Source organism: Musa acuminata, chromosome BXJ2-10, assembly GCF_036884655.1.
Source record: "Musa acuminata AAA Group cultivar baxijiao chromosome BXJ2-10, Cavendish_Baxijiao_AAA, whole genome shotgun sequence".
Classification (NCBI taxonomy): domain Eukaryota; kingdom Viridiplantae; phylum Streptophyta; class Magnoliopsida; order Zingiberales; family Musaceae; genus Musa; species Musa acuminata.
The window spans coordinates 33,980,740-33,996,654 of NC_088347.1; the positions used below are offsets into that span (position 1 = coordinate 33,980,740).

At 36.3% G+C, this 15,915-nt stretch overlaps 3 protein-coding genes across 3 annotated transcripts; 2 read left to right on the forward strand and 1 right to left on the reverse strand.

Moving 5' to 3' along the window:
* Positions 1-153: 153 nt before the first annotated feature.
* On the forward strand, positions 154-3,042 carry LOC135626053 (protein ABA DEFICIENT 4, chloroplastic-like). The gene is made up of 6 exons (XM_065131242.1): positions 154-479; positions 574-772; positions 1,539-1,639; positions 1,770-1,898; positions 1,983-2,071; positions 2,695-3,042. Exons 1-6 carry the CDS (start codon positions 372-374, stop codon positions 2,831-2,833), a joined length of 765 nt encoding a protein of 254 aa, XP_064987314.1. The 5' UTR covers positions 154-371; the 3' UTR covers positions 2,834-3,042.
* Positions 3,043-10,593: 7,551 nt separating this feature from the next.
* Positions 10,594-12,525, forward strand: LOC103969205 (endonuclease 2). Its single transcript, XM_009382677.3, has 9 exons — positions 10,594-10,749; positions 10,898-11,072; positions 11,155-11,262; positions 11,348-11,403; positions 11,476-11,559; positions 11,652-11,744; positions 11,824-11,891; positions 12,074-12,147; positions 12,237-12,525. The coding sequence occupies exons 1-9, from the start codon at positions 10,636-10,638 to the stop codon at positions 12,329-12,331; spliced, it is 867 nt and encodes a 288-aa protein (XP_009380952.2). The 5' UTR covers positions 10,594-10,635; the 3' UTR covers positions 12,332-12,525.
* A 1,651-nt stretch (positions 12,526-14,176) lies between these two features.
* LOC135625796 (transcription factor BEE 1-like) lies at positions 14,177-15,337 on the reverse strand. Its single transcript, XM_065130884.1, has 5 exons — positions 14,897-15,337; positions 14,745-14,810; positions 14,596-14,664; positions 14,447-14,512; positions 14,177-14,299 (listed from the first exon to the last, which is right to left on the reverse strand). The coding sequence occupies exons 1-5, from the start codon at positions 15,335-15,337 to the stop codon at positions 14,177-14,179; spliced, it is 765 nt and encodes a 254-aa protein (XP_064986956.1).
* Between the last annotated feature and the right edge of the window lie 578 nt (positions 15,338-15,915).

The following is a 15,915-nucleotide window of genomic DNA, read 5'->3' on the forward strand; positions in this document are numbered from 1 at the left end:
GAATCGAAGGAATTGGAGTTTTAGATCCTGTAACTTTTACGTTACGTTTTGTTTCCGACAGTCAACTGAATCGAGTCAACGTCTATTGCTCTCCTCAGCCACCCTCGATTCTGCGCCCACCACCAGCTGTCTGAGCGATGTCAGCGTAATGGGCACAATCACCGAGTCCACCGACGAGCTAGTTGCTGATTGGGCTCCCGTTGAAGACCGGAGAGCCGCTGCTCACGCCACTTCTCTCGGTGTCCGTGTGTGGTTTTCGAGTTGTCAGTCACAGAAGGAGAGAGGGGAAGAGAGAAGAAACTGTAGCTTGTCCTAACATCAGCCTCTCTCCATATTATTTAAGGAGGCAGAGGATATGGGAAAGCCCCTCGATGTGCTGTCGCCGCTGCTCTTTCTGTTGCCCTCGGCAGAAGATGACCCCCCTCTTCTGCTGCCCTTGCAACACCCTCGTCTCACCCCAAATGCCTTCTTTCTATCAGGTACCGTCACGTCCCCGTCCCTCTTTTCCAGTCGCTTTGTTTCCTTCTTACGGTAGGATATTTGGCTCTTTGTCCTGATTTTTCCTTCTCGTAGGCACCACCGCTGAGAATTTCTTTGAGAACAGAGCAGATATCTGCTGTTGCACGAATGAACAGTGAATTCCTCAGTGCTGTGGATCTGCGCAGCAAGCATCAGGTTCACTGGGGTTTCGTTGGGGCGTCCAGAATCCAATACATGCCCAAGGTTTCGAGAATCGTTCATCATGGAAGAGCGTTTCGACCATCTGCTTGTTGTAATTACCTCAACCTTCTGACCTGTTAATTCTTGATGCTACTTGTGCTTATCAATCGATATAGATCTGCTTAAACTTTCAGCACAAAAGGAGGTGCATTAATGGACTATTATTTACGCTGAATTTGGTACATTAATGAACTCTGCGAATTTCTTGATGATTGGAGTCGCTATGAAAATGACCTTGCAGTGTGCGACGTCCGCATTAGTCTTAAGAAATGTCACATCGCTCATTCTTTCTCATTTGCTTGATAATCCAATCAAACTAAAACATCAATCCATGCATTACTGAAGTCAAGATGAATGCTAAATAACTCGTGATGGTAGATATCATGTTATTCATGACTGTTGAACAGTTCATCTGTGCAGATGATGGCAGCATATTCTTTTGACATTTCTCCAATCTAACTTGTTGCTCATTAAAATATTGCTTATCCTGCACGATTTAAATTTTTCACTGATTTATTGGAAATCTTCTACATTTTGTTGCAAAACCCCTCTCTGATTCCTCCATGTTACTTTACAGGGACGTCGCTTTTAAGCTATGGCTAACCCTTTCTGTGTAAAGCCTTTTCCTTTTTGCTAGCATTTATGATTACATCATGTTTTTCCTACTAGTCCTTCTTTACTCCGATCTAATGTCCACAATATAATGATTCACATCTCTGTGTGGTTATGCAAGTAAGGTTTATAATTCGTGTCCAAGTTGGGTTTCCTACATGCCATAGATTGTGCATGCTAAATATTAAGTCAAATTCCTTTGACAGGGCTTACAAGTTCACAGATTGCGAACGATGCATTCACTTGGGGCACAGTTTCTGTTCTTCCTTTCTACACTCTGATGGTTCTGGCTCCAAAAGCCGCATTGGTAGGTAAAATTTTGCAGAATTTGTTGTGAAAATGACTTAAATTTAGTTAATATGTGAGCATGTTCGTTTGCCCATGTTCAAGCGTAACATCACTCGGTACCTATATACCTTTACTATGTGAAAATACAGACTAGAAGAACCATGGAGAGCAATTTGCCATATGTTGCCCTCGGAGTTGTATATGCTTATCTTCTGTATTTGTCATGGACTCCTGACACATTCAGCACGATGTTTGCCAGTAAATACTGGCTGCCTGAGGTATGCGCTCGGCATAAAGTAAGCTATGAGATTTAGTATCTTCGGTGCTGTGTGGTCTAATGCATCTTATGTTGATGTCGTCAGTTATCTGGAATAGCAAAAATGTTCTCCAATGAAATGACTATGGCTTCAGCATGGATTCACTTGCTGGCTGTTGACCTCTTTGCAGCAAGGTTCTACTTCAGACCTCTGTATTCTCCCTTTGCATTAAAATCATCCGGTGAAGCATAGTGACAATTTCCTTACTGAATATTAGCCGAATGATACTCCAAAAAGTTCATATTTTCCAAAATAAGCCAGAATTAAACAGGAATTATTTGGTTACTTAGGAACAGTATATATCGTTCCTGAATAATTGTGTATTATCTTAAGATTCTGCTAGAAGCTATTTATGTAACTTTTCATTTGCAGATTGACTATGATTTAAATATCATGTTTGTATGGTTTGTTTCTGAATCATCCATCATATATCATATTGAAAAATGGATCATAATGACAAATCTAATTATCATTCTTTTGATATTTCCATTCATTCTGTCTCTTCGTGACTAGTTTCATGGAAAGGAACATATCGAATAAATGAAAGTCCCGGTCTTCTATAAGTTGCTTTTATTTTCTATTTGAGTTAATCTCTTTTTTTTTTCAGGGGTCAAATTTGACAAATAGTTTCTGAATACTGAATTCCATCTATTTTTTCTTGTCAACTTCATCCTCGATGACAAATGTGTGACTCTGCTATTGTGAGTTGAACAATGCATCATATAATAATTCTTCTCTCTGCTATTGTTTTATACAGGCAGGTATTCCATGATGGTCTAAAGAACAATGTTGAGACGCGGCATTCAGTCTCCTTGTGCCTGCTTTTCTGCCCGGTCGGGATTTTCTCTCATTTCATCACCAGGTCATTGACCAAGAGGGCTAATCGGCCGCACTGATATTTGAACTTGCACGAGTGCGGGTTTGTTCTCCAATCTATTGCTCATGAAAAAGGGAAAAAGGAAACAACTTTCGTTCACACTGTTTTGGATTAAAAATAATGCAGTCAGATGTAATGCTTGATTCTCTTCTATATATATGGTTGGTTTCCTATGTAGAACATATTGTTGAATGGCAAGGTTTCATGATGAAATGTTGTTATAATGAACATGCTTGTGCCAGTGCTTGACAATGTGGACTGCTCCTTATTAGCCTAACTGCTGATACTATAATCATAGATGATTTTTCTTCTTCAACATAAATGAAATTATCATAAATAATATATTATTTTTATTTAAATTATTAATTTTTTTGTTTGTGTAGTATGGTATGGTTAAGGAAATGATTAAAATTGATTTCCTTAATCACGTGAACAAATTAAGGACTTTATCAATAAATTAAATTATTAATTGATTTATTTCCTAATGAATGATTTGATTTTTAAAAAATAAATAATTTAAATTTTATTTTTGTGTGTGAATCATAAGAAATAAATATTATAATTTTATCTTTATGTATGAAAGTCAAATAAAAATAAATTAAAAATAAAAAAAATAAATTATTTTTTATTTTTTAGGGAGAATTCATCTTCTCCTATGTAAAGAGGCTTCTCTTTCCTCATTCTTTATCCAAGGAGGATTTTCTATTATTTTCTTATTAGTTTTTTATTTATATTTTAAAATATTTGATATTAGAATTATTATAATCTGTATGATACATAATAATATTTTAAATTTAAAATTATATGATAAATAATAATCATTAAATTATGATGTTATGATGATTTGTTAATTTATAATAATTTTAATTCATTTAATTATACATTTATGTTTCAAGAAATTATGTATGAATTTTTATGATTTAATTAGTTTCAAATTTGAAATCACGGATCTAAATTAGTTGATTCATGAAAAAGAATAGATTTGATATTAATTATTATTTTATAATATTTTAATATACTTTTAAAAATAATAAAATATAATTTAATAAGAGGGTCAAATTGAGATTTGACTTAGAGTTAAGTTAATTGGTCAGACCAACCCATGTGGCCAGATACAACACAGCTCATGTTGCCAAGTATGGTCCAACCCATATGGTTAAGCATAACGCAATCCATTTGACTAGGTACATATGCATATGGTTAGGTCAAATTTAATTTTTGTATGCATGCATAAATAAATTGATGAATATAAATAAATAATTATGGTTGATTATGTATCCTTACCAAGGATAGATAGGGTGATTCCCTTCGAGTATTAGTAGGCTATCAAACGTGTTGATTAGATGATTCCTCCATCCGTTGTTTAGAGGAACGTGTCTTCACTTAGATGAGTAAGAGATATCACTCTATCCGCTATTGAAAGTGTGATATGGATTTTTTTCACTGTAAAGGCAACATGTGAAAAGAGTAAGTCCATCATGGTATACAACCATCAATAGATATAGATTAATTAGTCATATGTCAAGTATGATCTCTCATAATATTTTATCAAACTACTTCTTGGATGTACGTATGAATGAATTATTATGATTGACTATGTAACTCTATTAAGAGCAGGTAGAGTAATTCTCTTTAAGAATAAGTGGGTTATTACACATGATGATTAAACCATTCCTTTATTTATTATCGGAAGGAATGTGCCTCCACTACGACAAACGAGGGATATCACTACATCTATTATTATAAATTATAGCTCTTTATTCATTATTATAAGAGTACATTATTGAGTGTGATGTGATGTATGTCTTTATTATATGACTATTACATAAGCCATCAACATGTATAATATATGATTGATGCATAATTTTATTTACTACATAATAATAATTATTATTATTTTAATATATGAGTTTTATAATGAATTGATATGTTATCATTTCATATTAAACTATTAATATTTGTATATATTTTATGAATATTAAAAATTATTTTTATGATTTTTCAAAAGCTCTTATCAGCATATTTGGTTACTGGTGTATTTTTATTGTATATTTATTTTCAAAGTAACCTATTACTTTATAATATATTAGAGGTTTGGGTGAAGGAGATTTTTTGTTACTTATGGCTCTATTAAAAATATAATTTTTTAGTTAAAAATATTTAGTAGTGCAAAGATTAAGATTTAAATTTAAAGATAAAATTTTTTTATGTAAATTATGAATAATAAAATAATATTTTTTTAAAAATCTTTGATGCGATAATATAATAGCATCAAAGTAGTGGTTTTGAGAACCTAATGAGATATGAGATCCTCGAATTAAAATATTATATTACCTAATTGATTTTTGAGATTTAGATTTTGGGTTGACATGATAGTGTAAATAAAACATAATTTTAAGAGATTAAGATTATTTTACTAAGCCAAACATGGTTTATTTTTAGATTAAAAAATAATTAATTAAAAATGTTACTTAATGAGAATCTCATTAAATGACTTGAACTTAGAATACTAAGTAAAATATAATAAAAATATATTATTTTCTTTTAAGATGCATTTGAAATAATTAAATAAATATCAATTGACTTGGTTAGATTTATATATAATATTTTTTAAAAATAATTTGTTATTCTAGCTAGAAATATTATATAATGGTTATGTTCAGTATGAAATATTTAAATTTTTATTTTACTAAAAAAAAAGGTTTATTGCATGAACCATATTACATTTTAGTTTAACCATAGCTTATTCATGTAATTTTATTATGAAATTTAAGTAGATTATGCATATAATTTTACTATGAAAAAATTTGATAAAATTTTGGTTGAATCTCGTATTTTGATGATGAAACTACTTGATATATGTTTATGATTTAATCTGCGTTTTGAGTGACGCAGAATGCTTCGATCAGGATGAGACAATTAAAGCAGAAAAATCATGTTGTGCCGAAGGAACATGTCAGAAGATTGGACGTCAGGCCGGTGGATAGGTCGACGTATCGACAGAAGGCTTCGGGCCGTGGACTCGGGCATCGGGCCAAGAAGAGTGGGTATTGTGCCAAGGATATCGAAGTTGCGGAGTCAACTGGCCGAGTGGGCAATAGGCTGCAGGAGAGGACGATGCGCCGAAGAATCGGACGAAGCGTCGAGGGACCAATGACATGACCGGACAACTTGGTTAATTGCTTAGGATTAATTGTCTCGATCGAAGTTTTGTTTTAAGTGTGCAGGATTAACTACGATGGAAGAAAGACATGCAGTAGGAGTTGTGCCGGAGTCAAGACAATGATCACGTTGGGAGTTCGACGAAAGTTCGGACAGTCGTCGGAGGTTCTACGGGAACAAATCCGAGAAGTCCATGAGCTTGCCAAAGAAGCTTGTCGGAACTCGCCAAGTGGATTGTCGCAAGTCCAGGAGTTTGCCGGAAGTCCGTAGGAGCATCACCGAGGGTTCATCGGATGATCGACGGAAGTTCGCCGGAAACTCGCCGGAAGAAGCGATTGACGCACCGAAGCAAGCTGCAGAAATTGTCTTAGGATTTATCGTAGTTAGCACAATGATTAAGTAGGAAATGGGAGGTGATCCCATTAGCTTAATCTTGGGGCAATTGGGCCCCTGAAAAACCCAAATTGGGCCGAATGGAGCTACCCATTCGGACCCTGATTGATGTGGGAGGTGCAACCGCCCAAGCCAGGAGGTAGCACCGCCTAGGCTAAGTCTCCCAGGGAGACTGGGCGGTGCAACCGCCCCAGCCAGGAGGTGGCACCGCCTGAGCTCAGTCTTCGAGCTCTGGCAGGCGGTGCAACCGCCCCAGTCAGGAGGTGCAACCGCCTGAGCTCGGTCTTCGAGCTCTGGCAGGCGGTGCAACCGCCCCTAACAGAGGTGGCACCGCCCAGAGGCTCAGTCTTCGAGCTCTGCCAGGCGGTGCAACCGCTCCAGTCAGGAGGTGCAACCGCCTGATCCCGGAATTCTAGGAATTGATAGTTTTGAGCTCCAAATTTGAACTGGGTTGGGGCCTATAAATACCCCACCCATTCAGCACTGAAAGAGCACAGACATACACTGAAATCTTGATCTTTTTCTGTGATTCTTAGAGCTCAAAATTGTTGTAAAGACTAAAAGTTCTTCTCCCTCTTTTCTTCCAAGTTCTGAGTTGTAAAGAGATGAGAGAAAATTCTGTAAGGGTTGTCTCCTAAGCCCGTCAAAAGGAGTGAAACTATAAAAGGGTGGTTGGCCTTCGTCTATTGAAGGAAGGCCTCTAGTTGACGTCGGTGACCTCGTCGATGGAGGAAGCCAAAAGTGGAGTAGGTCAAGATTGACCGAACCACTCTAAATCTTGGTTTGCATTTACTTTGAGCATATTATCTTTACTGCAAACCTCCTCTGAAGCTTTCTGCGCATATACGATCGGGTTTCAAGCTTTGCACTTTCCGAATCAGCGTTTAGACGTAAATATGCTTTTTCGTACCATCATCATATTTCAGATTACGTTTACGTTTTGATTTTTACCATAACTGCAAATTGCCTTTATACCCTTGCTTAAACAACATCTCGCCTAATCAAGTGATTTACGAATCAGCATTTAGACGTAAATCAGTTTCTTCGTACGAAAGTCGTATTTCAGTTTGCACTTATATTCTGATTTTCATCATAACTGCAAACTGCCTTCATAGATTGACTTTAACATCATCTTACTTGATCTTAAGTTAAAGTAATCTTAGAATCGGCTTTCAAACAGAAATCGTTTTTAGCATTCGAACACAGTTTCGATTTAATCGCACCCCCCCGTCTTAGTGCTCTTGATCCTAACAATTTTATTATAACTTTAAGAAGACCCAGAATTCCTTCGTATAATTTTGTTAAATTGATTATGAAGTTTGATATAATTTCTATTATAGTTTGACATATTAATTTTTGAATATTGTTACCTTGTACTATAGAATATTAATCTTATATATAATTATGAACAAAATAAATTTAATAAAAAATTATAAGAATATATACTAATTATTATGTCATTTCTTTATGGTTGATGATTTTATCTTCCTTACTTTTGTCACAGATAAAACCTTTGACAAATTTAAAGTGTAAAAATTTTGTAGGATCTTCATAAATATATAAATTAAAAAATATTTACACTTATAAATTTTATATTAAATATTATTTTTTAAATTGACATGTGTTAGGATGCTTGATATAAATGAAGTTATTTCTTGACATTCATAATATATGTGCTTTTATGGATGAATAAATTTGATCATGTATTGATATTTAAATTTAATTATATGTGTAACTAGTTCGAATAAAATTTTGATTCAATAAGTGTCAAATCAATTATCAAATATCATTTATCTAATACAAAGATGAGATGTAACAAGGATTAAATATAATATTAATTTTTGACATATATAATATATTGGTTATTTAGAATTATAAAAATATATATGTTGAATGGGTAGATAAATTGTCATTCCACTTTTGTTTGTTGAGTTACAAATGTAGTCTCAACTTTTCTTTTATGTCAACAACTAATTAATTTTTAAAATTTAAAAATTTTAATGATTTATTGGATATATATTTTGATATGCTTTTTAATTATTATTTTGCATGACTGATCTAAAATCAAATTTATTGAATGAGTTTGCTTAATTTCTAATATATTTTATGCGTAAAAAATCTTTTGACTTAATGAGTTTTAAGTGGCACATTTACATTTAACTATTTTCAAGTTGATTTAGATTTACTATTTGACTTAGTATTTCAAGTGCGAATTATGTTAAATTAATATTAATTTTCATATCATATTTGGGGGACTAAATTTCTGTTAAATGGGGAGGAATGTAATCATCGATGGTTTCTTTTTCTTAATATAAATTAAATAATAATAATTAATATGTTATTTTATTTAAATTATGAATTTTCTTGTTCGTATAGTATGATTAAGGAAATGATTAAAATTAATTTTCTTAATCATGAAGATAAGCTAGGAATATTCTCAATCAATTAAATTATTAATTGATTTATTTCTTAATAGGTGATGTAATTTTTAGAAAGTAAATATTTTAATTTTAATTTTTGTGTATGAATCATAAAAAATAAATACTACTCTATCTTTATATATGAAGGTAAAATAACAATAAATAAAAATAAACAACGAGGAGAGTTCATCTTTTCCTCTAAGAAGTATCTTCTCCCTTATTTCTCATCCAACCAAGAAGTAAATAGATTAAGATTTCATCCAACCTAGTAGTAAACGATTCGATATGAAGGAAAGGAGCGATAGAATCCTTTATTTTTTTCTTATCGATTTTTATTCATGTTTTAAAATATTTAATATTTAAATAATTATAATTTATACGATGCATAATGATATTTTCATTTTAAAATTTTATAATTAATAAATAATAATCATTAAATTATGATGTTAGAATGATTAGTTAATTAAATAATAATTTTAATATATTTAATTAGATATATTTATGTTTCAAGAAATTATGTGTGAATTTATATGATTTAATTAATTTTAAATTTAGAATCATGAACCTAAATTAATTAATTCATGAAAAATAGATTTAAGGTTAATCATTATTTTATAATATAAAAATATATTTTTAAAAAAATCTAATTTAATAAGAAAGGTCAAATTAAGGCCTAACCTGAGTTAAGTTGATTTAGGTAAGGTATGATTTAACGACATGGTAAGGTATGTATGATTTAACGACATGACTTAGCCTATGTAGTTAAGCATGATCTAACCCATCTGACTAGATATAATCCAATTTATATTTAGAGATATGATCTAACCTATGTGACTAGATATAACTTAGTCCATTAGAGATATGATCTAACCTATGTGATATAACTTATGTGACCTAATCAATATAATTATATACGACATAACAAATGTGGCTAAGTATAACCTAGTTTAATTCGACTCATGTGACGAAGCATAACCCAAGATTAGGCATGATAAACTTATATAGTCAAGTATAACTCAACCCAATCCGCGAGGTAAACATGTTGGTAAGACATAATCGAACTCATGAGTTAGGGTCAACCTAGCGTGTAAATTTAGGTCCATCCAATTATGCAAGGAGGCAATTACAAGCTTTTTGTGCTGCAAATAAATCCTATTTTAGTGCATATCATGGCGACAACCTATCGAAGATCATATCTTAAAAGGACACCTTCCTTTCCATGTATGTTGACACCCTGTGCCATTTATACCCCCCATGAATTCACAGGTCGTAGCGGATGCTTAAAGAGAAACAACGGCAAAGCTCCACTAAGGAAAGACATGGATGCTCATTTGCAAAAAGGCCCATGAAATGTGATTTCAATTTGCACTCCATATTTGAAGTAAGAATCTTCTAACAAAGGAAAGACATCAAAAGTTCTAAGAGTGAAAGACATTTTTCTTTTTGCTTAGCTGTTTGTCATTAAGATATATTGCCTATTTTCTCATCCCATTGACCAGTCATGGATGGTCAAGATTTTCTTTCCCTGATGAGAAAAACAGCAGAGAGATACCCAAAAAGATCACATCATCATCATCTAACTTATTTTTCTCTGGAAATACAAGTGATGCTCATTTCTTCAAGATCAAACCTGGTACTCAATCATTGTCTCACTAGGGTGTGAAAACATTTCAATGTGAACAGCTACACAGAGGTGGTGTGAAAGCAATTTAAAGTCTGGCACAATGACAGCATTGTGGCAATTTCTTGCTTGTCTTGATCTGACATGTCTCTTTCTTTGGCTATTAAAGAGATCGAAAGCGGTATTCCCAACTCAATCTCCTGCCTTCTCCGCCTTTGAGAAGGGATGGGCTTCAAGTTTTACTCTCCAGCTTCCCTGTTCCTCCTCCTGTTGTCACTCCCAGCTTTCGCCTACGGCTGGGGAGTAGATGGCCATGCCATCATTTGCCAGATAGCACAAGTTTGTCTCTTCTCCCTCGTTTCTACTACTCCTGCCTTTTCCCATTATCTACCCTGCTTTTGCACGCATGTCATGTGTTTTGACTCCTCTGCTTTTGCACGCATTTCAAACCAGTGGGAGAATTGCTAACTTTTATCTGTTTGTGTAGGATCGTTTAAGTGATCCCGCAGCAGCTGCAGTGGAGGATCTGCTCCCAAACTACGCCAAAAACAATCTCAGCCGCCTCTGTTCATGGGCGGATCGTGTCAAGTTCCGATACAGGTGGTCCTCTCCACTGCACTACATCGATACACCTGATGGCCTCTGCACTTACGATTACGACCGTGAGCACCAGACCGGCAACTCTGTCTCAGTTCATAGTATGATGATATCTTCGAAAGATGAAACTAAGTTGGATCTCGACAGGGGACTGTAAGGATGAAGATGGGGTGAAGGGCAGGTGCGTCTCAGGTGGCATCACAAACTATACCAATCAGCTTCTCGACTACGGAAACTCTTCTTCTGAATCCCAATGTAAATATATTCTATCCAAAGCTGCCTGCTTTAATTCCTGTTCCTATTCCAGAAGGTAAATGCTAAATTTGCAATGCTGCTCCAGATAATCTCACGGAAGCACTGCTGTTCCTTGCTCACTTGATGGGTGATGTCCATCAGGTACAGATCTTTACGATCTGAGTTGCTTTGTGGTTACTCGCTTGAGTCCACCTGCTGAAGGATTCTTTGCAGCCACTGCATGTAGGTTTTACCACAGACAGAGGAGGAAACACCATTAACGTCCGCTGGTACACAAGGAAATCAGTGCTCCACCATGTAATCATTTTGTCGCTTCCAACCACCGTATCATAGTCCGCGATTCCTCATTGCTCAGACTTCTCTCTATGACACCAAACACCACCATGCAGGTCTGGGATGACAATATCATTGAGACAGCGGAAGAGCGATTCTACAACGACAACGTGGAGGAGTTCACTGAAGCCATCAAACAAAACATCACGGTGAGGTAGTTGGTTGACAGGAATCAAGAGCTTTGCAACACATCTAATGGAGCCACATTTCGGTCCAATTTGTCCACAGGGAGAGTGGTCAGATCAAGTTGCGAAATGGGAGAAATGCAGCAACAACAAAGTCGCATGTCCAGACGTGTAGGTCACTCTTACACTTGTGTATTGGGTTGTGTTGCCTCCATTAGAAGTATGCAAACATCATATGAGCTCATACTTCATCGTTCTACTAGCCTCTATTCACTGGTAGCATATCTTTTAGAAGTCACTATCTTTGTTTGTTTGGAACACCTTGATACCAAAATGTCTTTGAATTGGAACAGATACGCATCTGAGAGCATCGAGGCAGCATGTGATTGGGCATACAAGGATGTCAAGAACAATACACAGTTGGAAGGTCAGTGTGAAAACAAGTGTTGATTAGCATTACATACTCTCTGTTTCTCAATAAAGGACTAATCGGATGGTGGACAATGGTGCATGCAGATGACTATTTCTTGAGTAGATTGCCTGTTGTGAATCTGAGGCTTGCAGAGTGTGGAGTTAGATTAGCTGCAACACTCAATCGCATATTTGGGTGATGGATGAAAGGTTGCATCCTTCGGCTTTGCTTTGTTGTGCTTCATTCTGAAGTGTGCCAATCCAAACTATTAAAGGTAGCATGCAAAAGAACATACGTTTCTATCTTGTTGTGCTGTTAAATTGTTTGGTAATCTCATGTTCATGTCTAGTATAATAAAACCTCTATTTGGAACTGCTCAAATGTTCCATGTCAGTGTCTGCTATCTGAGGTTGCTGTTGCTTGAGCTTTGTTTGCCTTCTGCTGCTTGCAATTCTATGCAGTGCTTGCAAGAATGGCGGCTCATTCCTATGAGCTCTGCAGCAAGCATAAAAGAACATCACACTGTTTTGTTTTTTGGAAAAGATGTAATTAAAAGCAGTGAAAAAAATAATGGTAGTATTTATGCTACTGAGTTAACAATCTTCAGCGAGAATATTGTTTTCAGAATCAGAAGAAGGCTATTGACTCTATACATCATGAATCATTCGGATCATAGAAAATTCAAGTTTCTGTCTTTTAATTCTGAAGTTGATCGTCAATCTGAATTACGAAGATAATTATTGACTTGATTTCAATCTTAAATCTTGATATAACAATGATCCTCCTATTATGCGTTGAGTTGAGTCTGATAATATCAGGACGATCATCGATAAAAATTCACAAGCGAGTATTACTATCGAGATGTTTTTTATTACGCCCATTCGATACCCGAGCGACGTAACATAAAATTAAAAAATAAAAATCTATGTAATGATCGAAAGATTTCGTATTTATAAATTAGGATCATGAAATGAATAATAATGTCTGAAAGAAAAGAACTACGAAACGATTATTAAACTAAATCTCCGATTACTTACGATGAGAAAAATATTTTCTAAAATGATTTTAGTACGGTTGGTCAAAATGATAATGACACCGTAACAGAAATTATTTGAGTACATTTTGGACTTTGATGTTTGTTGCCTACAGTAGATCAAATTATTTATGTAGTAAATGCCAAGAAGTAGCAATCTCCCATGCTTCCTACCATCTCGAAACACACACGCACTTGATTGGTCACATTTAGGTGCATTTGAATCTTCCCACAGCATCTCCTTCCTCACTTGCAGTCCATGGCCAGTCCCCTGTTCAAGCATCCCACCTTGGATGCACACCTCCAAAGAGGAAAGCTACGTTTGCTCAATGGCAGGCACCGTCGTGCTGTGCATCTGCTTCATCACCATGGCCTCTTTCCCCTCTTCTGTCGCTCGAACCCTGGTAGGTAGAATGAGACAGACATAGAGACAAAACCTTAATCATTCATCATGGAGTCTTTGATGATTAATTATCAGCATCAGCCAGTTTGCTTGATGTCGATCCGGTGATCATTATCCACACAGCCAAGTTTATTGCGCGTAGGATTCGCTGAGGAAGTAGAACCATATTAGGATAGGCCTGCATATACTTGAGTTCCTTTCGAATCTAAGTTCTTCCACAACTTGCATCTAATTTTGGAGAGACCATCTGGAATCTCAGCATGTTATCAACACATTTTACCATCATGTAATCTTCATCCAATCAAAAGTTTTAGCTTATCTTAGCATTCGATCTATGTTCTTGTTCTCTTTCTTTAAAACAACACGGGAAGTTCTCAGTTCTCTCGCTTCAGTAGTGCGAAATGGGCGGCAGATTTGACAGCATTATGCTTTCCTTGTCCTGACAAGGGTGCATGATAATTTACTAGAGAAATAGAAAAGATACATGGTGGAGCCAAAGATCATTACTGAAGGAGGTAAATAGCCATGAAGCGAGCAAGGAGAGGGATAGATACACCAGAAAAAGGATAAGCCAATGAGATGGTCTCAGTTCATAGGTACGTTGAGCCCTACACATGCGCTTCAGGTGTGCCATGCATGGAGACTTGGTAGAAGACAACTGCAGAGAGGACGCCGGTGCGATCACCTCGTTCTGTCACACCTCCTTCCTCTTCCAGGGATGCGTTATGCACCTACAATCATTCATGAAACAGAGACCACTTCCATCATCAACCTGCAAGCAAAGTTGCAGAACTAGCGAAACACTCGACACACTCTGTTCTTAAACCCTTCTCACGACTCCCTCGGTGAGATCTAAATCCTCGTATAAGTTTCATTACCTGTGGCGTTTCAACCCAGCTGTTGTCGTAAAAACTAGCAGCTGCTGCGATTTCCATGGAGAGAAGCTGTATCAACACCAAGTTAAAGAGGTTACGATGTTTGCATATACGATTAAGAACGTAACGAGAAGAAGAAGAAGTTGGCCTACCTCAACCTGGTTCTGCAGTGACCGCACGTAGTTAATTATCTCGTCGAGCATTCCTGCCATACCCATCGCCTACACGTCGTAGTGCTCTCTTCAGAAACATGGAGTATCCAAACCATTTGCCAAGAACTCACTTGGTTTCTCGTACGTACCTTGCAGCAACCAGGAACAAGGTCCCTTAAAAATCGCATTTTTCTATTGATCTTCTCTCTTCTCATCTGAGACCACATCGAAAACAGAGAGTAAAGATAAGCCCCATTTTGGTTAAAATGCGAGACATAAATGCTGCTCCATACGTGCGTACCCTCTCAGCTAGGCTGTGGCTGTCAGTAGCTTCACCTCTTCTTGCCCTCACATGAACCACCTCTTTCGGCTCGCTCGCTCTCTGCAAACTCCTTCCTCTCTTCTTGATCCCGCAGCTCTGCAATAAAATATTCAGCACAGAAGACTTCTCACCCGAGTTAGAACAATCTAATGATAAGACAAAAACAGGTTCTGCAGTCACCTTCATTTTCTGGTCTCCATGACTCTGCTGTCCACCAGAGACCATGGCATGGGATACAGGAGTCACCATACTAGAGAGCAGGTTATCAACTGATGGCATCGAGAACTCCGGCTGATGAGATAAGCAGTTCTGTTGAGGATAGAACATCAACTCCAAGCTTGAATTCTCCATGGCAGGGCCTTCTAGCTCTGGAAACTTGCGGGTGAGCTCCAAGCCGGAGTCCTCAAGAAACTCTTCCATGACTACAGGAAAGAGAAAACAAGCGCCTAAAAGAAAGTGTTTGGATGAGAAAGGAGGCCTTTAGAGTAGGCCTGAACAAGTTCTTCCACCACTATATGAATGCGATGTGTAGAGCAGCTCCTGAGCAGATCAACTTGGCAAATCGAGTTTGTGTAGTCGGCTTGTGGGTGCTCACGGAACACATCTACAGCTCTTGGACATATATGTGCTCCAAAATCTGACCATTAGATTCAAGCAGTAAATGAGCATTAAATTGGTCTTTTTGCTCTTGAAGGAAAGTAGAAAACAGATTGCTTTTACAGTATTTTGGTTTGTGTCAGCTCTTCCTTGAGACTCATACTCTGCTTCAGTGTTCGTCTTCCAATCCAAAGAAAATACTGCAGAAGGGCATCTAACATAGTTCGTACAAGTTGACGATGCTGTGTAGATGGTTAGAACTCGTCAATCACAGGGCAGGAGGTTCACCTGTTTTAATCAGTGATCACTAAAGAGAGCCAATGAAGACAAAACCAAACACCAAAACAAGATCTATGTAAACTTGTTAGAAAGATCGAGTATCTACAACGAGGACAATGATC